The 25,312-nt window shown below is 60.5% G+C and overlaps 1 protein-coding gene across 1 annotated transcript in view; it reads right to left on the reverse strand.

Moving 5' to 3' along the window:
* The window catches only part of GSE1 (Gse1 coiled-coil protein), a 399,189-nt gene that overhangs the window by 226,932 nt on the left and 146,945 nt on the right, over positions 1 to 25,312 (reverse strand). Inside the window, exon 2 of the mRNA XM_032389726.1 lies at positions 21,374 to 21,554. Within this exon, the coding sequence (XP_032245617.1) occupies positions 21,374 to 21,554 (181 nt within the window). The remainder of the gene's footprint in view (positions 1 to 21,373; positions 21,555 to 25,312) is intronic.

Genomic DNA, 25,312 nt, shown 5'->3' on the forward strand with positions numbered 1-25,312 from the left:
CCCCCCCCCCGCTGCTCGGCTGTCAGAGCTCCACCTTAGCTCTGGCTCACAGCTTTGCTGCCTGCCTCACTCCCCAGGGACCCTGAGAGGGGGCCCTTTGCCAGGGCGGGGCGGGAGGCAGGTATCTCCCACCGGGCCATGACTGCGCAGCTCTGAGTCCCCGTCCAAGCATCGGGGCCGTGGACTTCGCCGGCGGGGGCCATGCCATGAGACACGGGTGACGTGCGTCCCACCCCGCCCCCGCCTCCTGCCCAGACCACCCCCCCCAAAACACCTGCCCGAGGTGCCCTGCTCTGCTGGGGCCCGTGTGGGCCAAAGGGCTTCCTGGCCGAGAAGGGGCTTGTCTCCCATTTGGCGGAGGCCCCTAGGGCTCGGGGCAGGTGACAGGGAGCCAGAGAGATCTTTATGAGAGGAAGCAGCTCTGGAGACAGTTGACTGTGCCCAGCGGGGTGGGGGCAGGTGCCCAGCAGGCTACCCTAGCTTAGCGGAGACTCTGAGCAGCTAGGAGTACAGCAGGCCTGCTCCGAAGGTGGAGCTCCCACCTCCCCCCGGTCACTTGCCAAAGAGCCCCCCAGGCACAGAAAAATAAAACCCGGACAGGCCTGTTCTGTGCCCCTCCCTGGCCCCACCCCTGCAGGACCCTGCAAGTCACTCTACTCCTCCATCTTGGGTCCCCTCCAGAGGGCCCGGGCTTCGCTAGCCAGAGCTCATCAAGGACCCTGAAGATGAAGCCTGTCAGGCATCCAGAACATTCCACCCACACGACTGGCTGTGAGCTCTTGACCCTTCTGCGGGCTGAGCCACGGGCTGCACAGGTCCCAGCTTGTACAAGAAGCAAAAGGGAAACCCAGGGGTGAGGGCCAGGCACCTGAAATCTTTTCTCTTCGTAATAGTCAAGGCGGCTGTTCAATGTCTACTCGGTTCGGGCTCATTGCTGAACAAGCCGCAGGAGCTCATGTGATCTTCCCGGCAAGGCTGCAGGACTGGTGCTATAGTCGGTTTTATAGGTGCGGGCATGAAAGTTCAGAGAGGTCGAGGGAGTGGTCTGAGGTCACACAGCGAGTAAACAGCAGAGCTGGGAGGGAAGCCCGCGCCTCTGGGTCTCACCTACATTATGGGGCTGGTGAGCGGTTCTCCAAGCTGAGCCCGGCCCTTCTGGGATGAAGGTCACCCTGCCACGCCACCACATCCTCACGGGGGGTGGGGGGGGCCTCAGCCAGCGTGAGGCATATTCCTTTTCTCTCTGAGGGGGTGCCCGGGGCTCTGGATCAGGGGGCCTGGCCTGAGCAGCCCTCATGGGGCTACCCCTCTCTGAGCCTGTCCCCACCACTGAAGGGAGGCAAGACAGACGGTCTCTGCAGGGTGTATGTTCCAGGGAGGGTGAACCTGCTTTGGAAAAGGCAGGCTCCCAGATCCAGAGGCACTGTTGGTGTTAACCGGATTCTGAGGGAAAAACCCGTCAGACTGAGCCAGAGGTGGGGGTGGCTGCCAAGGCCTGCAGGGAATGGCCAAGGACTGATGAGAGCAGCCTCTGGGCCAAGGACACAGTCAGTCCTGTGGCCTGGAGACCAACCGTCCACTCTGGCCCCAGGCTCTGCAGGGACGAGGCACGTAGGGGCCTCCCATCCCCAGCTGGATGACTTTTTGCTCTCGGTGGGGGGCGGGGGGGCAGTCCCTTTAATGGAAGACACTTCTTATCCCAGCCAAACCCTCGAGACCCTGCTGCTGTCTCCTCCTGGCTGGCGTCCCCCCGCCCCAAGCAGACAGACACCCACGAAGCATGAATAGTCAATTGTGGGCCGCTTCTGAGCAAACCTGCAGTCACCCAGGCTAGCCTGAGAGAGGAATGTGTGTGTGTGTGTGTGTGTGTGTGTGCGGGCGCGTGCACGTAAGCCTGTGTGCATGCTTGAATGTGAGGCAGATTGTGTGCATCTGTGAGTGTGCATGTGAGTGTGTGCCTGTGTGTGGAGGGCTGTGTGTGCACGAGGGAGGACGTGCACCTGCACAGGGAGCCCTGTGTGCCCACGCCAGGCCCACGAGACTACGGTAAAGCACCTAGTGACGGCCCAGGCTGGAGGGGGGAAGGAGGGCTTGCTTGGAGGATGTCTGGTCTTATCCAGAAGCACTCTGACCTGCTCTGCGTCCGTGCTCACAAACAGGACACCCCCCCGGCCCCACCACTGTCCTTCCTGCTCACCCTGAGCCAGCGGTCAGGGCCCACAGGATCTGAATGTCCGGAAGACTGCGGGGTCACTGTGCGTCCTCTCAGACACAAGCGCTCACAGCGGAGGCCTCCTGGCCAATTGGCCTCATGTGGGGAGTAAACCCTGCCCCTCAGGGTCCAAGGCTCCAAGGGACTGGCCCCTGTCCCGCTCCTACCAGGGCTTCTGGGTAAAGGAAGGGCCCGGATGCCAAGATAAGGCTGGACTCAGAGTGACCGGGGAGAGAGCAACAAGCAGGGAGATAAGCCAGAGGAGCCGCCTGTGCCCCCACCAGGCCCCGTGGTGGTGTGGGGCTGGGAGATAACCACATTTTGGGGGTGGCCCCCAGCCGGATGGGGCCGGGGCTGTGTGACTAATGCGCAGTGGACGAGCCGCCCGCCCACCCAGTGGAAAGCAGGGCCTCTGTGGAAGCCCCAGAGAGCGGAGCTGGTGGAGAGCCCACACAGCTATCATCTATTCCTGGGCCTCGGGGGGACTCTTCCAGGCGCCCCAGCTAGCCCTGCACGAGGCACGGCCCCCAGACCCGCGAGGTGCTCCTAGACACGGAGTGGGACTCATCCCCAGTGTGTTCTGAGCAGACGTGTCCTCTACACACAGAAACGCTGGCCTCAGGTTTACCCAACAGCCTCTGGAAGGGTGCTCAGCACAAGCGTGTCCTCCTGGGCCTGTGTTCTGGGCCCTGAGCAGTGGGTCACCGTCCCAAGTGGCTGGCCCGAGATGCTGGCCTCCGTTCCACGTTAGTGGCAGCTGCCGTCAGGGGGCTGCCTCGTTCACATCCTGACTGTCTAACTGCCAAGCCTCAGTTTCCTCATCTGTAAAATGGGGCTAAGTGTACCCACCTCTTAGGGATGTTGCGAATATTGAATTGGCACCCAGGAAGAGCTCCGTACATGTTTATGAAGTAAAATGAAGTTAATAGCATGAACTAGCAGGTTTTCCCCCTGGGGATATACTCAGACGCATTGAAAACAGGTGTTGGAAGTCAAACTTGTATGCGAAAATTCACAATATCCAGAAGGTGGCGAGGGCCCAAATGCCCATTAGCAGCAGAATGAACACAGTATGAAATGAACACACATGAAAGAGGGATGGAATACTGGTCATGCTACCCATGGATGAACCTGGAAAACATGGTAGGTGAAGGAGGCCCATCACAGAAGAGATGCCACTTACATGAAAGGTCCAGAAAGCGCAAGGCCATGGAGACAGAAAGCAGGTTAGTGGATGCTGGGGCTGGGGAGGGGAGGGGAGGATGCCAGCTAATGGGTAAGGGGGCTTCCTCTTGGGGGGATGAAAATGTTCTTGCACTGGATAGAGGTGGTGGCGACACGACATTGTGCACGTTCTAGAAGCTACTGAATCGCTTACTATAAAATGGTTCTTTTATGTTATGTAAATTTTATTTCAATACAACAAGTTTAAATGAAAGTGCATTGCAAAGACTTTACCAGACAACCGGCGGGTTCCCATGCCCACCTGGAAACGTCCAGGTCCCCTCATAAGGTGCAAAGAACAGGGAGAAGGGGTCTTCCCCTCCTGGGCCGAATGGCACTTCCCGGCTGGAGGAGCAGGAGAGGGTTTCTGAGCTGGATGATGGATCAGGGGCTGATGACATAGACCCCTTCATGAGTATTAATTGGATCTAATGAGATCTGGGTCCACACCAAATGGAGCCGATTTGTTAACTGTGTTTATGTTAGGATTTCAAATCGCTACAAAGTAACACAGAGCATAGACCAAATGTCCAAGATATAGCACTTAACTGCATCATGATGGAGGGCCATGGAGAGGGCCACTGGCCCCCAGAGTGGAGTGGCCGGGAAGTGGGGGCACCTGGGTGGGGAGGGGCATCCCTCACCTCACCTCGCCCCTACCTCTATCTTGCTTGTGACCTCCACCCTCCCTAGGCTTCAGTCTCATCTGCAGAACAGTGGGGCTGATCCAGGGGCAAAGGGGAGAGATGGGGGGGTTCGGCATCTCCGCAATTTCCATGAGGTCCTGGGGCACTACCCCCTCCCCATCCACAGAATTGTCTCCCTCTGCCTCCAAAACCTCCACCAACCACCTCTGCATCTTGGAATCCTTCAAGTCACAGCTCTGTCTCTCTTCCTCCAGGAAGCCCTCCCAGACTGCCGCAGCTGCGTGCCTTTAACCTTTGGAGTGCCCAGTTGGACATTAAGATCCCTGAGGACAAGACCCCTACCTCTGACCTCCTGCTATCATTTAGAGCTATGGTGACCATCTTTGTTAGAATTTACTAGCCAGTCCTTATAATCCACCAGAATGTTCTGGAAATGATAATGCTTTGACTTCCCAAGGCCAAACGCCCAATGTCCTGTCTTTGGACTTGAGAAAGAAGCCCCTTTCCCCACCACATTTGGCAAGACCGTAGCACCCAGTAGGTGCAGACCGGGCAGAAAGGCCAATGGGCCAGCCCCTCTTCGTGGCTATGCCCTGGACCCTTCCAAGGTCTTATCTCCAGGGAGCCGGAGCAGAGGATGCCCACAGCAACTCGCTTCCCTCACCTCCTGGGCCGTGGCCATGCGGCTCGGGGTCGGGGTCAGGCAGCAGAGGGAGCACATGCTCCGTGGAGGGGCTCCAGGCCCCCTCACGGCCCTGCTGGGGGTCTGCCAGCCCGCCAGGGAGTGGGTTCTAGGCCTCATAGCCTGAGCTGGTGCCCGCAGCGAGGGGGCAGTAGGAAATGCCCTGCGGGAACGGCTCAGCTGCTTCTGTTCTGGTGGGACTTCGGTTGGCCCACAAAAACCAGAAGGCCCGGGAGACTGACCAGCAGCTCACCACGGGGATGGGGAAGGAAACCGATACTTGGACGCACCTACTATGTGCTGGGAGCACCTATCAAATCAGGAGCGAGGTGGGGGCAACAACCTGTCAATCAATAAGAGGAAAGGTGTGAAGCTGCTCTTAGTTTTCTTATGTGCTAATCCATCCATTCATTCACTCGTGTGCTAATCCATCCATTCATTCACTCGGCAAATACTGACTGAAGGCCTACTCTGCGCTGGGCGCTGTCCTGGGTGCTGGGAGCAGGAGCTGATGGAAATGCTTGTTCTCTTGGAGCTTCGTGGCCAGCGACGACAACAGACAGCAACTAGGAAAATCTGCTGAGTGCACTGCTGGACGGTGGCAGGTGCCCAGGACGGGGCGGGGGGGGGGGGGGTTGTCTGGAGCAAGGGAAGGGCGCACGGCCCCCTGCGTGGCCAGGAGGGCTAGGCGGCTTCTCCAGGTCTGCCCGGCCAGTAAGTGCCAGAGCTGGGCTCCCAACCTAGATATTTTAATTCTGAAGTCCTCTCTCTGGTTCTTTGCACCAGCTGGGGACGGTCCAGTTCTGCTACCCACTCCTCACGAACACACACCCGATCAGTAAAACCCCTCCCCGAGGGGAGGAGGTATTGGAGCAACACTCACGTAGGCGGATGGCTGGGGACCAAAGGGGACAGGTGGCCAGTTCCATCCCCCAGTTGTCTGCTAGGCCCGCCCAGAGACCCAGGGTGCGTATGAGGCCACGGGACACAAAGATTTGCCCAGGCCTCAGTCTCGTGGTCTCTAAGATGGGCTCACAACTGTGCATGCCTCCCTAGAGTCATGGGGAGGAGTCGAAAGAGGGAATACGTGCAAAGAAGGAAGAATGAGGCCTGTGCAGTAAACTTTCCGCAGCTGATCTCCCCACGAAGAGAGTTGGGGTCTCCCTGGCCCCTAGTGGGGAGTCAGGGAGGCTAAGCGGCCTTCCCACAGCTCATCACCCTGGAATAGGCTTCTGGCTGCAACCCTCCTTGGGAGGCCAGCCCAAAGATGGCCCGAGCGGACGGGCAGCCGCGTGCAGGGTGCCAAGTGCCCAGGCCAGGGAACATCACAGGGTCTGGGAAGGGAATCTGGAAGCCCCACCCTTCCTGAGCTGCCCAGAGCCCACCATGAGGAAGGGACCATGTCAGGGTCAGGTGGACGCACCCCCCCTCACTGGCCTCCCTCCCCTCCCAGCTCCCTGACCTGGCCGTCCCAGCCCTGACCGCTGGCACCAGGAGATGGGCTGCCGTCCCCAGGGAAATCCGCTCAACCACATGTGTTCCCAAGCCCACTGGGGTGCAGATGACCAGGCTGATAAACCCCTTTCCTGGGGACAGGGCTGTTTGCAGAAGGCCTGAGATAAGGCTGAGCAGTCACCACAGAGCCTGTGTCTTCCTGTGAACGTTCTAGCACACTCTGCACGGGGGCCCAGAGAGCGAGAGGGGGAGGCCTCCCCCCACTACCCTGCAGGTGTCTATGAATGCAGGGTTTACCCCATGCAGAGCCTGCTGCTACCCCCCCGCCTGCCAGGACCTCCAAGTGTCAGAGGAAAAGAGCTAGAAGCTCTGCCCAGGACATGTGGAGCGAGAAGCAACGGGCACTTTCTAACCACGGTCTCTGCGCAAAGTGCTTCCCACCACTATCTCAGCTAAGCTGCCCTATGACGTAACCTATTACCTGCACATTTCAGATGAGAAAACTAAGGCACAGAGAGGTTAGGTACTTTGCCCACAGTCACACAGCCGGGACAGGTTTCAGCTGGTGTCTCTCTCCCCGGTTCTGTTTGGCCGGCAGACCGTATGTGAGCCCTAGAGTGAAGATTTTATAGGCTGGCAAGGAGGGCCAGGAGGCAATGGGAGGAATGGGGTGGGGGGCAGGGAGGCCTGGTACCCATGACATTCTGAACCTACACGGAAGTCTGTGGGGAACAGGGTGCACGCGATGCTCGGGATGCTCCGAGCGGTGGACATGGCTTCCTGCAACCCCGAAGCCCACCATGTGCGGCCCCCTGTGGGTGTCTGTCACCACGATCGCTGACACACACCACCCCCACCGACGTTCCAGGCTCACAACCAAAGGTGACCAGAACTTCAGAACCGAAAATGAGAATGTGGTTGGTAGAGAAGATGGGAAGGAGGACCCGGGCCACCATACACTGCAAAGGCCCCTCCCAGCCCCCGCCGAGATTGCACAGTGCACGACCTGCCCAGCAGTAGCAGTCCAGAAACCCAGCGGGGTTTGTGGGGGGGATTTGCAGATCCACCTGCAGATCGCCTTGGACACAACGTCTTTCCCCAGAACAGAGGGGCAGCTCTCCCGCAAAAGATCCCCTCTTTGCTCTCCTGCCTGCCCCTTCACGGTGCCCCCCCTCGCCCGGCCCCAGCCCTGCAGCCAGTGGGACTCCCACTCACACCTTGTGCTGTGGGGGCACCTGTGGCTTGGCAGGGCCTGGTGCTGAGGGCTGAAGGCGCAGACATCCGCTGCCCGTCCCCCACTTCTGGGCTCACCTCCAGCTCCTGGCTCCCGCAGCGACAGCCCGCCTCCCACAGCTCTGAGAACAGAGCCAGGCTGTGTTCACGTGTCCCCGCTGGGACCACACGGCGGGCGGGCGGGCGGGCGGGGAGGAGGGAGGGGGGAGTGAAGCCGCCAGCCCACACGGCCCTGTCTGCCCAAACCTGCCATTAGGGAGACTCAAGGCGGCCAGACCAGCCCACCCAGCCACCAAACTCAGCCCAGACCAGCCCCTGGGGGCCCGGGCGGTGGCCGAAGGGCAGGGTGACAGCAGCGGCACTCACCACGGCCCAGGGTCACGAGGGCTCACTCTGTGCCAAGAACCATGCTCCAGGCAGCCCCCCAACACCGGGGAGGATGGAAATCCTGGGTTATCCCCCATTTTACGGACGGGGAACTGAGGCTCAGGGCACACAGATCTGCCTGCGTGGCCTGGTTCCTGAGACTGTGATTCCTGCGGGGGGGGGGGGGGGGGGGGGGCGCGCCCCCGGGGGGGGGGGGGGGGGCGGCGCGGGGGGGACCGAGGGGGTAGGGGGCAGGGGGGGGGGAGGGAGGCCACCCCAGAGTGTGGAGGTTGGTTCCTGGTGGAAAGTCCTGCTTCAGCATTGCGGGGCTGGTCCTAGGCCCTGCACAGGCCTGGGGTAAACCTCCCACCCCAATGAAACTATCTCCTTATCTATAAAACGGGGCTAATGGCTTGAGAGCTGGCATGCAGTTGGTGCTTAATACGTGCTCCTTCCCTTCCCGTACCTCGCCGGGTGAGGGGGAGAGAGGGGGAGAGGCCAGGATGTTGTGGGTGGGGAAGGGTGGCCAGGAGCTGCCCCTCAGATGTGTTTTCCAGCAGTTTCCGAGCAGTTACTCGGTTCCAGATAAGGGAGCTGTGTGTGTCTCCCCCTTGGTGGCTGCCTCCCACCCCAGGCCCAGTGAGGGTCCCAGGGGGTCCTCCCTGGCCCAGCTGGGTCTCGAGATTCCTGAGCTTCTGGACAACGATGGCAGTGGTGCTGACCGTTTGTGCGGCCCACGGGGTTTACATCGGGAAGCAGGCCAGAGAGGTTAGGCAGCTTGTTCGGGGCACACAGCTCCAAGCGGCAGTGCCGGGATTCGAACCCAGGCCAGCAGGGTCCAGAGCCCTACTTCTCACACCACATCTGGGGAGCAAGGGGTGCCTGGGATGGTCTCTCAGTCCCCATAAGGGAGGGCCTGGGGCCTCTGCCACCGAGGTGAAGGGCTGGAGGGGCTGGTCCTGTCTGTGTGTCCGTCCCTGCCCTACAGAGGACAGAGGCCTTCTTCCGAATGTGGGTGGCAGAGGGCAGCCCAGCAGGAGGGGGTTTGGGGTCCCAAAAGCTGGCCTCGCGGGCCCTCCCCTGCACAGCCCCCACCGAGCCAGCAGGTCAGACGTGTCACGCCCATGCCCCTCACGCCCTCCAGGGACGGCCGGCGTGGCTGGCCGCCAAAGCCGCTGTCTGCTCCCTCGTTCCCTCAGCCCGAAGCCACAGGGCCACCTGGTCGGCGGGGCGTGCTGGGTGTGCACACACGCACATACGTGCTCAGAACCACACAGCCCCACACGCAAACTCGGAGTCACACGCGCACAGCGGCGCACACACAGCCAGAAGGACGAGCTGCCGGCCTGGAGACCCGCTTGACTCGTCCGTGCTGACGGAGCCTGGAGGCGGGGAGGGAGGCCTGGGGGACGGCCAGGGCTCGCGCGGTGCATAGCGGAGATGTGGAAAAGTCTGGCCCTGCCTTGGACGTGCGTGACCACGGGAGCTGGGGGGACAAAAGCACAGTCACGCCACCCCAGGCTGCGAGGAGAGGGGACCCATCCATTCCCCGGCCAAGCGGCCACCCACCCATCCTCAAAAGGTTTGCTGAGCACCGACTGTGGGCAGACCCTCTTCAAGGCATCAGTAAGCACATGAGACACCAGCTTGGTGCTGAGGGATGGAGGTGGACCCAGGACACTGACCCTTCGCTAATGCACTGCCTCGCTGACTCCTCCCTTGCGACCCTCTCAGAGGCTGCTGCCGGCACCCCCACTTCGCGGATCAAGAAACGGAGACTCCACTAGAAAGTAGCAGACCCAAGAGCCTGAGCCGTTCCTTCTCTCCTTTCCCTCCTTTCCCTTCCCATGTCCCTCTGTGTTGTTTGAAATGACAAAGAGAAAGAACCAGAAAAGGCAACACCCACACTTCGATACCTGCTGGGCCACTGTATGTCCTGGTTTGCCCAGGACAGCCCTGGTTCTCCCCACGTAATAAATAATAATAGCGCCTCCTGTGCTCTCAAAGTGCCCTGGTTTAGACCTAGTTGAAGCCAGTTAAGCTCCCTTCCCACTCCTGAGCTGAGGGAAAGATGTAATATGAGAGAAAAAGGGACGGTCCTAGGACGGAGCAATCACCGAAGGCTTCCTGGAAGAGGTGGGGCTGAGCTGTGCCTGGAGGAGGGGAGACACCACCTACCAAGGTCCCCTGTCCAGGACCCAGGACCCGGGCCGGTGCTCAACTTTATTGCTCTGCTTGAGGACCGTCTGCTCTGGGGGGGCCCCAGAAAGTGCAGAGCGTGAGGAAGGGCCAGAGTTGGGGCTGTACCCCTGACAGTCCCTGGCCGCCCTCCCAGTGCCCCTGGGGTGGACGAGGTGTGCAGCCCGACAGAGGACCTGGCCCTGGAAAGCCACTGCCCACTATCCCTCCCGCCAAGGCCCTGAAGCGATTCTGGAGAACCTTGGGGACTGGGGTTGGAATTCCTGTAATCAAGGGGACAGCTCGTCTTGCACGGCGGCTCAAGACACAAGCTCTGTGCCACACACCTTGGATCCCAGGTGCGCCCCTCCACTGACCATCGGCAAATCACCTGACTGCCCCCCCCACACCCTGTCTTCTCACCTGGAACATGCAGGAAGAACAGCGCCTACCTCACAGTCTGGTGAGCATTCTGTGGGCTGGTACCCACCAAGTGTGGCAAACAGCCCTGGTATACAGTAGGTGCTCACTAAACTTCAGCCACTATGGTCCTTCTTGTTGCACCAATGAGGTGCACACAGGAGAAGAGACGTGGAATCTGAGACACAGAAGACTGTCCTGTCTGGTCTCGGCCCTTCCGTGACTGTCCAACCGGTTTGGTGGACTCTGCTTGAATACTCTTGAGCTCAGGGAGCTTACTACCTCATGGCCGGCCGGCCCGTCCACAGATGGGCAGTGGGGTGTGCTCCACTTCTCTGTGTGTTCCTTCTAAATCAGATTAAATCCCAGCCGGGGAGTGCAGGGTCAGGACCAGAGTCCCTGCTTCCCACTCCGCAGCCGGGCACCCTGCATGTGGTCTCTGCTGCCCAAAACGCCGGCCGGCCATGGGGAGGTAAGGCGAGGCGGGAAGCCCTTGCACCTGACCTGGGGTGGGAGTGGGAGCCCCAGGGCTTTGGCGTCACCTGGGCCAGGCACACCTGCCGCTCCCAGGATCTCCTTGCAGACCCAGCCCCGTCATGTGTCCTCGGCCTTCTCGACCTGCTCCCAGATCCGCCTGGCTCACATCCCGACCCTTCCTGCCCTTTCCCTCCTACTTCTTCCAGAAGCAGGAGGTGGTGCGGGGGACAGGTCATATGGGTTCTAGACTCTGCCCTGTCCTGGACATCTGGGCAGCACCCCCCCCCGGCAGGGGTGCTCCCTCCTCTGTGGGAAGGGAGGAAGGATTCTCTTGGCTCCCGGGGACGCACCTCTCAGACCTGTTCCAGAGCTCGCTGTCGGGGGGCCCAAAGCTGGCACAGGGGGAGGAGGGTGCGCCCACAGCAGGGGCATCGAGGACACCCCCTGGGGAGGGCCCCCAGGGGCTCCAGCGCATGCTGCCATGCCTCAGGGCCCTGCTACACCCCTTAGGATTCCAGCACTTGCCTGGGGCCCCTGGGCTCTGATGGGGGCCACTACGCTGGCCCCCGGGACATCACATCTGTCCCCTGGGCCATGCTCATGCTCCACACATGCTCCGAGGGGCCCCTACAGCCAGGACACGCACCCCTCACCAAGTCACAGGCCAGCACTCTACTGCCCCCCCACGTCCGTCTTCTGTCCTGGAAGTCTGGCCAGCGGCCCAGGACCCATGAACCCCCCCCCGCCCCCCATGGCTCTGCGGGGGGCCGTCCCGGGGGACTCACCCGGCAGGAGCACTTTCCACTTGGAGTTCTTCTGCTCCATGAGAACGGACTGTCCCAGCCCCTGGCCCCCGTCCCTGGCCTGGCCCGGTGGCCTTGGAGCAGCTCCCTTCGGCCTGGGGGAGGGTTGAAGGGGGTGGAGCAGCAGGGCCAGGAGGAGCAGAGCTGGGCTCTCTCAGCTCTGCAGTTCAGTTTCAGGAGCAGACTCCTGAGAAGTCAGTTGAGAGAGAGAGAGAGAGAGAGAGGGCTGCCCGGCAAGCCGCGGCACCACACGCGGGCGGCAGGCCCTCCTCCTGCCCTCCCAGCCTCCAGCCCGCCCTGGCACACACCCCCGCGGGCTGTGCATGGAGCTCCGGAGGGCAGCGGGCGGCGGCGGCTGCGGTGGCCACTTCCTGCTTTCCCTGCAAACCCCGGCACCGTACTTCCCCGGGCGGACCCAGTGGGCCAAGGTATTTATTGCTATGTCCCACAGGGGGTCCCACGGCCCACCCTGGTCCCCCGTGTGCACTCGCAGGCACTCGTCAATCCATCCCGAGCACCTACTATGCGCCAAGTCCCCGCCGCGTGCTGCACCGCGCTGCAGGCAGAAGCAGCCGTTCAGCTGGCCGCGTGCCCAGAGGTCAGGAGCACCCCGGGCAGACGCCAGGGAGGCACGGCCGAGGAGGGCTCAGCTCCGGCAGGAGCAAAGGGTGCAGGCCCGGTGCCCTAGACCCGGGACGTGAGGCCTCGGCGGGCGCCCCGCGGGAAGCCTGTGACGGGGGAGGGAACGGCCCGGCCCCGACGGGGAGGAAGGGCTGTGCAGAAGCAGAGGCAGGGGTCCCGGGGCTCTGGGGGAATTCCAGGCGGGCTGGGGGGGGCGGGCAGGAAGCCACCCCGCTGCGGGGCTGTGGTCGCTGCCGACCAGGACAGAAGCTCCCCTGGGAGACAGAGGAGGTCTCATGAGGGGAAGGAAGCCCACTGTCACCGGGGTCTTAGCTCTTGGGGTCTCCTCCCTCGAGGGTCTCCTCTCTGCCCTACAAAGGCCGAGAGGCCTCTTTCAAGTGCTTCCTCCTCCCTGCAGCCCTCCTGGGTGTAGTACACTTCCTCAGCCATTCTGCCCCTTGTGAGAGCCTGTCTCGGCCCGTGTGGGGACAGAAGGGCTGGGCAGTTGCTGGGGGTGGAGACCATGGCTCAGCTGCCTTGCGGGGCAGGCAGAGGGATGCCCGGTGCGCCCCAAGGTGAGCCCACAGGCTGCTTCCTGGGTGTGCGGATGGGAGGCTATGGGAGGGGCAGCGCCTCATCTAGAGCTCTGGGGTGAACCCCTGTCCTGTACCTGGGGTGGGCAGCAGGGCTGGGGGGCTGGGGGACAGGGGCTCGGGGGTGGTCCAAGGCTGTGACCTCAGCCCCATTTCTGTGTTGTGTTGTGCTACCTCCTGGGAAAACACCAAACTGCACTGAGAACGTCCTGGGATGGGCGAGAATCCAGCCCCTTCCAGGGCTCCCCTCCCACCCCCCAGCCAGGGTGGTGTGGGGACGCTCGGCGGGGAGGGGGTCCCCATTCTAAATACAGTGCTTGGTAACTCGGGTCACCTTCACAGCAACAGTCCCGAGACAAAGGTCTTGTCATCATCCTCACGTTCCAGAGGAGGAGACTGGCCCAGGATGACCCAGAGTGCACCTGCTGGGGCTGAACTGGGCTATCTCGGGCTCCCCCTGGAGCTTGGCCATGAAGCCTGAGGGGACAGCCCCGGCAAAGCGCCCACAAGGATGCTCGGTGTTGCGTCAGCACTCAGTAAATTCCTGTACGCCCCTGCGGTCCTCACCAGCCTGCCCATGCTTTAGTCGAGAGCTCGGACCCCATGCCCCTCGGGCTGCACATGGCCAGCTCAGCCCGGCCACCATGGCCAGTGTGGCAGGGCAAATAACGGCCCCCCAGAGATGGCATGTGAGTGTGTCACGTCACCTGGTAAAAGGGACTCTGCACACGTGATTAAGCTCAGGGCCTCGAGATAGAGAGATGACCCTGGATGATCTGGGGGGGCCAATGCAATCACAACAGTCTCCGTGAGAGGGAGGCAGGGCTGTGTGGTCGCCAACGTGAGCACGGAAGTAAGAGGCCGGAGTGATGGGGCGAGGAGCCCCGAGCCAAGGGAGACTTCGAAGCTGGCAAAGCAAGGAAACGGATTCTCCCCTGGAGCCTCCAGGAGGAGCCTGGCCTGCCGCCACCGCCGACCTCCGGACTGTAAGGTCATAAAGCTGTGCTGAGTTCACGGCAATGCAGGAAAGTAGTACAACCGGGAAGAAAGCTGTTCCCAGACTCCCAACTCCCGCATACAGCAGCTGCTCAATAAATGCTCTCTTCTATGTGTTTGATGCAGGGAGCTCACAGCCCCTCCTCAGAGTCATCCAAGTTCAAGCGAGAGAAAGAACCAATCATTCACAGGTGACCTTCAAGTGTCCTTGACCCCAACAGGTCAAACCTCTAGAAAAGCAAGTAGCCAGGGATCCCTAGAATTTTATAGTTTGGAGCAGCACTCTGGGAGGGAAGAAAGGTTCTGGAACGGAGTAAGAACCTGCCTGGAACATCAGCCCCCAGCCCAGCAAGCCTGAGGAGATACATGCCCCCTATATGTATAAGAACCTCATTTCCTCCTTACCGTCGTCCCCTGTCTGGTTCCCCAGCACTAACTGACTGAAAAACTTGTATTTGCTCCACAGATGACTATGGGGTGCCTATTATGTGCACTGTGCCAGGTTCAGGAGAGAGAAGACAGTGAGATATAGTCCCTGCCTTCATGAAGAAGGCAAGTGAGCTGAGCACAGGTTGCCCCAGGGCCTTTGCACTTGCTCTTCCCATAGCCTGGAACTCTCTGCCCAATACCATCTCCTCAACAAGGCCTTCTGTGACCACCCTGCCTCAAGTCGCAGCTCTCACCCTTCTGTGTCCCCCTACTCTATTTCTCTTCACGGCACTGAATACCGCCTAGTACCACGCATTTTGCCTAACACAGCCTTTGGCACATAGTAGTAGGTGCTCAATAAATATTTATGAGCAAATGCAAACACATCAATGACGGTGTCGACATGCAAACGGGCAGTCGTGGTGAAGACGCAGGCAAAGGTCCACTGGGACAGGTGCCCAGTTTTCAAGTGGTTTCTGCTCTCAGACCATAGGTGCGAGCTGGTGTGGGGCACCGCAGGGTTTGGAAGTGCAGCTCTCAGAGCCAACTAAACTCACGTGGCGCCAAACTGGGGTAGCTGAGGTCCCTGAGCGCCAGCTTATCAGCTAGAACAGGGGAAGGCAGGACGGTGGGTGAGCGGAGGCCGGGGCAGGAGGGGGACAACTGGCCACGGGGGCAGGCGCTCCCTGGGGCCCCCACCCGAACCCCACAACTGCTCATCTCATCTCTTTGTTTCCACCTGAAAGCCCGATCACAAGCTTCCTTGGAAAGAAATGGGGGCTCAGACACGCAGACCTTCTCGGCAGCGGCTCTGTGGGGAAAGAGCTGCTCTGAGCTCTGCACCATCATGAACCGCATTTCAGTCAATGCTCGGTTTATCGTTTTATTAAACCGCGCGCGTTAAATTCTCTTCTCCTTATTTCATGAAACCGAAATCACTCAGACACCCAGAGTCACATGCCAGCCAAGGGACCAGCTGAGAGCGAGCGGACCCTGGCTCAGCCGCACAACAGAAGGAAGGGTCTTCAGGCCCATGGGGGGTGAGTCCCCGGTAAATATCAGAGAGGCTTCTGGGGTGACATGGACCCACAAGCAAAGGGCCTTTCAAGGCCGCCTGGCTTTCTAAACCTCCTGCCCCGACTTGCAGGCTCTGCGCTCCTGAGTTCCCAAGAAGATAAACACGCGGCTTGTTGCAGAGAAAACAGGCTTTGGATCCCGGCGCGGCTGAAGCCACACATGGGAAGGGAGAGCAGGGAGAGAGTGCGGGGGGGCCCTCGGGCAGCCAGACAGCGCCTTTCCCTCAGAGCTGGCGAGAGGGGGCGTGCAGGGCTGGAGAAGCCGAGGCTGGACGGCCCCCGTGCCCTCCGAGCAGTTGCCACTTGGCAGCTGGGGCAGCCGTCCTCCGAGGGCCTCTGTCAAAGCACTCAGCACCAGCACCCGCTCCAAGTGAGGCCTGCCAAGCACTTCTTGGGGCCGGAGCCAAGTACCCTGCCTTTCTGGCCCTGGAGGCCCAAGGCCGGGAGCCCATTTGCCCAACAAAAGAGACAAAAGCCTTTGTGGGGCCAGGCCTTCGGGTGGCCGCTGGTGTGCTCCCTGCCGAGGCTGGGGGCCAGCGCCCACGCTCCCGAGGGCCCTGGATGGGGGGCCACTCTTGGATCCTCACAGCGACTGTGCGGGAACCAGGCTGCAGGAGGCTGTCTGCCTCGTACCGAAGGCTGGGAAGAGCCAAGGCAGGACTGGCACTTAGGGAGCAGAAGTCCAGAAAAATGAACGAGCCCCAGGATCGGCACCTATACACTCAACTCCTGGGCAAGTCATATTGCCTTATTCCCCTGGGCCCCCTACTCCAGGAACTCAGCCCGGGGCCTGACGGGGCTCAGCTCCGAGGAACCTGCCCGATTCTCCACTGGCTTCCTTCTTCTGTGTCCTCAGCTTGACTCCTGAAGGGCGCCTTTCCCGGGCGAGCTGGGTGAGGCCCAGCACCTGCGTGCAAAGCTCCCCCGTGTCCAGGGGGGCAGAGGCCTGCGTGCATTTTCCTGCTCTGTGCACGGACAAGGCTGAGCAGGATGGCCCCGGGAAACGTGCCGTCTCAGGTGCTTTCTCGGGAGCCGACAAGGAGACACGGATGTGTGTACAGTGCTTTCTAAGGCAGAGGCCCCGGGGAGACCTGGGGAGAGGACAGGGGCAGGGAGCGGAGGAGGAAGAGCCAATTCCAGGTGAGGCCCCAGCCCCGCAGGAGCCCCAGAGGGTAAGCTGCAGCCTTAGCTGGAAGCCAAGGGGCTGGGCTTCACACTTCTGCATCTGCCAGGGCATGAGAGCTCCCAGCGCTTCCCCTAAAGTACACGGGGACCAGGGGAGGGTGGGCAGGTGGAGCACCTCAGGCTCGGACCCAGCTCTCGGAGCTCATGGAGCCCTGGATGAACTGGCCGCTGGAGCGGGCGGCTGGGGCACAGGTGGCCACCGAACCCTCCGCAGTGGCCGGCCCCTCCTACACTGGACTGCAGGGCGGGAACTGGCTCAGGCCAATGGAAGGGACGTTGGTGGGGCCAAGGCCAAGGTAGGTGGGTATCCAGTGGCTCTCCTGTGTTCTCTTCCCGTGTCTGCTGGTGATGGAATCAGGGCACTCTGGAAGCCAAGAGATGGCAGAGCCAGAGGCTAAGGGGACACTTGGGACCCCGTGTCACCCAACAGGAACCACGATGGGCTCAGGATTATCTATCACAGCACCTGTCAGGGCTTGCCCTGACTAACACCACTGATTTTAGAAGTGACTTGGGGGTCGGCAGACCAAGGGCCCTGAAAGACGTCCCTGTCCTATTTCCTGGAGGCTGTCAACCTGTCCACGCCATCCCTCCCACGGCAAAGGGGAAGGACGGGAGCTATCAGTTGACCTGGGCATGGAGGGCATCCCGGATGGTCCGGGTGGACTCAGGCCATCACAAAGTCCTTACCAGTGGAAGGAGGAGGCAGAGGTGGGGATGGAGAAGCAGGGCAGACCCATGGCGTCGCGGGCTCTGCAGCCGGAGCTGGGGCCACAGGCTGGGGAAATATGAGCAGCCTCCAGAAGCCGGGAAAGGCCAGGACACGGATTGTCCCCCGGAGCCTCCAGAGGGAACGCAGCCCTGCCCAGCCCTGTGCGTCTGGCCCAGTGAGACCATGTTGGACCCCCGGCCGTCAGAACTGTAAGTCAGTAAACGCGGGTTGTTTTAAGCCACCAAGTCGGTGGCCATCTGTTACCACAGCAGCAGGAACTAGAGAGGACAGACCTCCTCCAAGATAAGCCACTGCCACGGGGGGCGGACAAGAGCAGGTGAAGGGGGGCTTCTTCTGGGCGGCGCCGCCTCCTCCCACCCTGTTAGCCCGGTTCCTCCTCTCCACTGCCCCACCAACTGTGGTCCCCCAAAGCCCAGAGTAACGAGAGTGGAGGCTTTCTGGGTGGGAGGAGAGCAGCTCTGGGGAGCACCCAACAGGGGTGGCCGACCCCAGCCCCCCAACATGGCAGGTGCGAAAGGGAGGAGCCCCGGGAACTGTGACTGCAGAGATGATTTTGGCCTGGTCTCCTGTGATACCCACTGCAGCCTCATTAGGGGGTCTGTGACTACCACTACCTCTCTCTGTCTCATTTCTTTCTTTCTTTATTTATTAAATTTTATTTATTTGACACAGAGAGAGAGAGCACAAGCACGGGGAGTGGCAGGCAGAGGCAGAAGCAGGCTCCCCGCTGAGCAGGGAGCCTGATGCGGGGCTCGATCCCAGGACCCTGGGACCATGACCTGAGCCGAAGGCAGACGCTTCACCGACTGCTTCATCGACTTCACCCAGGCGCCCCTCCACTAGCTCTCTTAGTAGAGACATTATTTGCTACTTCCACAGCTCAGAAAGGACATCTAGGGCCCATGGGGCATAACCATGGGGCTACCACTTAGCTGTGCAATATGGCAGCCCTGATGACCACACAAGAAGCACATTCACAGAGACCACAAGGCGAATGGCACACCCTGGAGTTGTGCAGTGTGCAACGTGCACAACCTTGCACAGCAACCCTGAGTACCTCCTTGATGTTCATCCCACTGACATGATGCTACGGGAAGACCATTTTTTACCACACCTACTCGCCGTTGGAGCAGCTAAGCTTCTGGAAGATTCTGAACCTTGCAAAGCCTCCATGTCTGGGAAGTGCAGCGCTGACTTGGAAACTTGGACCTGGGTCTTGGACACCAAGCCACACCCTCGCTTATCACCAGATGGTGCTGCTTCTCTCCCAAGGAGGCTGCGGCTGCACAAAGATCATTGTTCAGGAATGCCTGTTCCCATCCATTTGTGATGAGTTGGGAGTGTCCTCTCGCTGGATTTTATACCACATGTGAATGAGCCACATGAGAAAGGGACCTTGCTTTGATTAAAGGCTTAAGAGTATCCGGACAGAGCTGAGCCTGGGGGCTTGCCACTGTACACGAAGAGGCTGTCCCATGGCCAGGTTTCGGTTGTGCCCATCTCCCACCGCCGGAGACTTCCGGTCAGTCCAAGGCATGTGGCTTGCCTGGAGTCCCATCTCCCTGCAGCCCCAGAGTGACACTCCCTACGACCAGCACGTGACCACATCCTAGGTGGGCGCTCTGAACCATGCAACATCCACCTCTGGGAGAGAACAAAGCAGGGGGGCCCCCCGTGTCCCCGGGGGCACCCCGCCCAGCCACCTGGCCTGGCACAAAGGTTCCCACTGTGACAGCTTCTTCCCTCTGCCAATGCTGTGTCGCCATGTACAGGATGTTTGCAGGGAGTGGAGGGCCAGAAATGGACCGCGCTGGGTAGTCACCCCGCGAGACAACAGATGCTCACAGCCCCCCGGGCCTTCTGGGAGAGGCCCCTGCTGCAGTGAGGGCGGTGGGGAGAGACAGTGGGGAGACAGGGGTCCAGAGCTCTGGAGAGAGGAAGCGACAGGACCGGGTGTGCGTGCGTGTGTGTGTGTGTGTGTGGATACAGGTCCTGAATGCGTGTGCCCGTGGTGTGCGTTCACACGTATGCGTACACGAGTCCCGGGCGTGTGTGTGCGGGGCATTGGCTGGCTCCGTGTCTGCTCCCGCGCGTCCCGGCTCCCGCGCCCATGTCTGGATGTGCTCACCCCCGGCGCCTGCCGCCACCCAGCTGGTAGTGCACAGCTGGCCCGGGGGCTGGGCTGCCCGCCCGATGAGAGGTGGCAGGTGTGTAATAAGCCATTAGTCACTGTCACGTTTCTGAGCAGCATCAGCAGCCTCCCGGGGAGGAGCCTGACTCCAGGACGGTGCTCCTGGCAGCTCTCTGGCCGTGAAGCTGCCCGCCCCCCGCCAGGCAGGGCTGCAGCCTGACAGGAGCAGCTGGGAGACGTGGGCCTTGGGCCCCTGCCCTGCCCCAGGGCAGCCCCAGGGCTGGGGGAGGAGGACTGGGCCTTGTGTGTGCCTGTGGGGGGCGGGGAGGCGAGGCTCCCCCAGGGTCAGGTTTTGCAGGACACTACCGAGAGCTGGGGCGTGGCTGGGATGGAGGAGGTGGGAGAGCATCCCCGAGGACGCTCCGCATTGCCTGGAAGAGGTGTGGCCAGGTGCCTGGGGCTCCAGTCACAACGGCTACCTGCAAGCAGTCGGGGCCAGCCCCGCCCTGGACCCTCTTCCGTCCAAGCTAACCTGACTCCCACGCCTGCCCTGTAAGCCCGGCCCTCCCGTTAGCCTTTGTTCCCATTTCTCAGATGAGGAGGAAGAGGCATGGAGTGGAAGAAGACACTTGTCCGGGGCTCCAAGTGTGGTGGGGGCCGGGGGAGGATGGCTCCCCAAATAGCATCCCCCCCCACCTGCATCCCATCTGCCAGGGTCTGGGAATCCCTCCGAGGGCCCCTGGTCAGCTGGATGTGTCCTTGCTGAGAGCTCTTCACAGAGAGAAAGAGGTGGGTACTGGGGTTGTCCTGGAGACGGATGCCCCAGATGGCAGCCCAGGACCAGAGGGCGGGCCAGGCCAGCTGCCCCCAACGCCACCACCCGCTCCCCACATCGGCCAGCCTGGCTCCTCCCAAGATGCGTCCACTAACAAGCAGCGCTTTCAACACGGGCTCACACCAGAGGCTGGCACGGGTCCCAAGACTCAGTCCCCTCAGGGCTGCTCTAGAACCCTCCCCAAATAAGAACGCAGGTGCCCACGCACACCGACATCCAGCCAAATGGCCTGCCTGAGATCCACCCACAGGCCCCGCAGTGAAGGCCCCAGGACTCCACACTCAAAGGCCTGTCACCCAGGGAGGGACAGCCTCTCTGTCATCGGGGAAGTGCCAAGATGGGCAGACAGGGTCTCAGGGGCTGGTGCGGTGGCAGCAAAATGCACACACTGGGTTTCGGTGGGCAGCATCTTCCCCAGCCACATGCCCTGGTTCCCTCTGGCCCAGCTGAGGCTAGCCCCCGAGAGAGCCGTGTGCCAGGCCCCGGCGCATTCCCAATGGAGAGGACCAGGAACGGTCCCCGCAGCACAGGCAGAGAGGGGACGCCCATGGCATCGCGCGGGGAGTCGGGACAGCACAGGGCGGCGACCACACAGACGGACCCGAGGAGCCAGGAGGGCAGCCGGCCGAGACGCGGCTCAGACCCCCAGGAAAAGTAGATAATCGCGGTTTGGGCAAACACAGGTGTGCGGGGTGGTTCCCGGGGGGGGTGGACGCGGGCACAGCCCCGTGGAGGGCCTGTCTCAGTGCTCAGGCAGTGGGTTCTGCAGATCCGTTACATTCGTTTTAAAATGAACGAGTGAATACAGTGGAATTACAGAAAACACAACACACAGAGGCTGTGAATCGGGGATGAGAGGGCGTCGGGAAGCAGGGATTCTGCTTTAATCCCTGAGGAGTGTGAAAGAAAGAGATCCAAACTCAAGGAAGGGAGAGACCCGGCCTCCAGGCTCTCCCCGAGAATGTGGTGATGGTGGGGTGGAGGTCTGCGCCTGAACTCAGTGCTGGGAGCCACCCTCCCTGCTGGGGACGCACGAGCCACGCCAGCACCCGGAGACGGGAAAGCGCCCGTGTCTACCTGTGCCTCCGCCCGCGAGGTCCGCTCCGGGCACACCGCTCTGCTGACACCGGGGGGGCCCCGGCTCCTGGGCCGTCCTGGGGCCTCTGGGTGTGCTCTCTGCTGGGGCGCCTGGCCAAGGCTCAGGCTCCCTGGCGGGGGCATGGACAGCTGTCGTTGCCTCGAGAGATGCAGACGTGACCTGGAAGGACAGGAGGGGACAGGGTGAGTCTTGGCCATACTTGCCCAACGGGTGGGCCCCCGAGCTGCTGGGCACCACTCCTCCCCCACGATGGCTCGGCTTTGCTGTCAGGGACTTGGCTGAGCTGGTTTGGGGCAGCGCAGGGCTGGTCCCCAGCAAAACCACGGTGAGTGTCTTCATTGCACGGTGACCCCTGCCCAAGGACACCAGGCTGGCCGCCGGGCAGTGGGGTTCCACCTGCTGGCCCCATCACTCCCCAAGCCCCCTCAGCTCTGCACGGAACTTGGCATAACTACCTGCCAGTTGAGTATAATTATAATGATTAACCTAGCTCATCTCCAGTTCACTCTGCCGGGTGGTCACCCCGTTCCTCCCAACCCCGGCCCCTTGTTCCGTATTCCTTTTATTGTGATAAAATATACCTAACATTCAATTTACCATCTGGACCCCTTTGTAAGTGGTGGTATTAAGTACATTCACGATGTGCAACCATCACCTCGACCCATTTCCAGAACGTCCTCACCCAAACAGAAACTCCATAGCAGACCCTCTGACGCCCACCGTTCTTCCTGTCTCTATGACTCGGACTACCCTGGTTGCCCCATCCTCTTCCCACATCAGGGGAAACTGGGGCTCAGAGCCTGAGGTCACAGAGCTGCTCAACTCCACGGCTGACGCCCTCCCAGTCAATAGGCCTTCAGGTCCTGGGCTCACACCTCCAACCTCAGAGACCCTGCCCTGCCGGTGGGGGAGGCGGGGAGCCAGGCCCTGCACAGGTTCCAGGGCCTTGACGCCTACAGCTATCTGGGGGCCAGTCCCGGCGACCAGCGACCCCCCACTTCCCGACTACGAGCTCCAGGGCCGTCGGGAAGCAGCTTCATGTTGATCCAGTTGTTTTAGGGATTAGTGCCATAAAACCAAAGTGCCCTAAGAGAGATGGATGGCCCAGAATTCCCTGGGTGAGCAGGGGCTCCGCCAGCCCTCCGTGCAAGAGGCGGCTACGTTTACCGTTTGTTTCCAGCATGCTTTAATTTATGGGATCCATATGGTGACATTGCCCAGACCACAGCCCCCACAAATCCCACAGGCGTGCTGGAGGCCTAGGCTGGAGCCAGGAGGAGGCGGAACCTCAGCCCGGCACGCTTTATTCGCTCGCTCGCTCAGGGGCCCGGGGCCCGGCGGCAGGGCAGGGACCTGGAGCCCCATACATATCCCGTCTTGTCGGGCTTTAGCGGCTCTTCCATCTTATCCTAATTATCCTGGGAAACTCTGCCAGGCGCAGGCTGCTGCGTCCACCATCAGTCACAGGACGGCTTGTCCAGCCAGCCTGGGGACTATCTACGGGGTGGTACCTGGTCAAACCAGGCAGCGTGCTTGCAAACCGCCTGGGGTGGGCTGGGGTCGGGAGTGGAGGAGGGCAGTGGAGGGAGGGGCTGGCTCTGACCCCTGCCCATGGGCTGGTGGAAGGGAGAGAGGGGAGAGCGCCCCTCCTGCTTCTCCTCCTGGAGCTGGGGGGCCAGGGTCCTGCTGGTGGAAGGCGGCAGGGAGCCACCTCTTGGGAGGTAGGGATGGCTCCTAGGATGGGGAGCTGTAGGCAGGAGGACCCTATTTGCTATGTGCCATGCTTAATCCTCCCACCAGCCGTGTCATGCACCGAGACACAGGCAGAGGAGATAAAGTGGCCTGTCTGAGCTCCTACCCATAATTGGAGGCATTGGGATTTGAACCCAGGCAGTTGGGAGCAGACTCAGCTGTTATAAAGCAAGAGGGGGACGTGGCTTTTAAGTAGAGAAGAGCAGCGAGCAAAAGAGAATTTGACTGGGCAAGAGAGGTGCAGATGACAAGCAGTGCAGGAGTCAGAAGACCTTCCTGGGGCTGGAGACATCCGGGCAGTGTTCCTGGAGCAGGCGGAATTTGAACTAGGCCTTCAAAGGGAGCAGGTTTTGAAAGGGAGGGAGGATAGGGAGGGAGGGGAGATTTGCACCCTCATCCCTGAGGGGCCGGGACAGTGAACCATGAACAAGGTCCTGGGCAGGTCAGGATGTAGGGGGACGGCATGGTCTCAGTGCCACCGGCGTCACATGGGGGAAACAGAGCTCCATCTTGCTGGATCTGATTTTTTAAGAGGAGGCTGGGAATCCACTTTCATTTATTTATTTTTATTTATTTACTTTTTAAGGATTATTATTTATTTGGGAGGGGGAAGTGAGCAGGCGGTGGGGAAGGGGAGAGGGAGCAGGAAAGACCATCTCAAGCAGACTCCCCGCTGAGCTTGGAGCCCGATGAGGGGCTCAATCTCACGACCCTGAGATCATGACCTGAGCCGAAACCAAGAGGTGGGCACTTAACTGACGGAGCCACCCAGGTGCCCTGGGAATCCACTTTTAAAAAACCTGCACTCTCATGATTATTAAATATTGGCATCTAGTCCAAAGCATGTTAAAACACCGTGTGAACACTCATCCACTGCCACTAGGATTGTAAAATGCTGCTTTGGAGAATGACTGGCAGCTCCTCAGAAGGTCACACGTAGTGTTATCCTGTGACTCAGCAATTCCACTCCTGGGTAGACATCCAAGAGAACTGGAAACCTGTGTCCACACAAACACTTGTATGTGCGTGTTCACAGCATCCCTCGGCCCCACGGGAAAATGAATTCCACCAGCAGCCTGCGTGAACTTGTAGGTGGGTCCTTCCCCGGTCGAGCCTCTAGATGAGTGCGCAGCTGGCCGGCACCTTGACTAGCAGCCTCTGAGGCCCTAAGTGGAGGACCCAGCTGAGTCGTGTGAAGATAAACAGGTTGCTACAAGCTGCTAAGTTGGTCATTGTTTGTTACGCAGCAGAGGATAGCTAATATAACCTGGAACGTCTAGACTAGCGCCTGGCCTGGATATAAACGTTCCTTGGCACACTGTTGTGTGCCAGAAACATGCTAGCTCTTCCCACCGCTGTGGGTATCCCTGGAAGTGAAAGGATTTCACCCCCTTTCCTCTGGTGCTCATCTGCAGCTGCCCATGATCCTGGGGGTTGGGGGGACTCAGCCGGTATTAATGATGGGCAAGGCTGTCTGCTGACACATGTGGCCTTGTGAATATGGATCATCTCACGCCAGGCTCATCTTAGGTGGATGCAAAGGTTCTCGGCCAGACCATCAAATGGAGGTAAAGAGTCACCTTTCCTCTCGCTTCAAAGCCAAATGTATGACAATTCCTGGCTAACAGAGAGCAGGCCCCGAGCAGACATATTCATCGTGTCCTCTCTACCACAGCCGAGAGTTCTAAGTTCTCCTTTCAAGGTACTCTTAGGACCGGGACATACATCGTTCCCTGCCCTGGGGACCCTGGCAGCCGGCAGCATCTCAGAGCAGTCCATGGGGTCCCCGTAGATCGAGTGGGGGTAATGCCTATTGTTCCTTTTATTTCTCTGGACCGGGGCCACTATGAGTAAAGCGGTAGGCGGTTAGTGGGGCCAGGCAAAAGGGGGCAAATTCCCAGGGTTCTTTCAAAGAAAAGGGGATTTGCAGCCCACCACTGAATATCCTAGTGGGATCTTGTATTGTTACACTTTCTCCAGGGAACTGAGTGATTTCTGGAGAAAGCGGACTCCAGGCAAATTCAGGGCTGGGGAGGAGGCGGATGCCATGTCCCTGCTCCAAAGGGGAAAACCATGCCATGGTGTTGTAGGCACCCAGTGTTGTCTTATTAATCTTATGGGTTCATGAGACCCCCCAAGTCTGGGAACCCCTGCTCGATTATTTT

Source organism: Phoca vitulina, unplaced genomic scaffold (assembly GCF_004348235.1).
Source record: "Phoca vitulina isolate PV1807 unplaced genomic scaffold, GSC_HSeal_1.0 scaffold56, whole genome shotgun sequence".
NCBI classification, from domain to species: domain Eukaryota; kingdom Metazoa; phylum Chordata; class Mammalia; order Carnivora; family Phocidae; genus Phoca; species Phoca vitulina.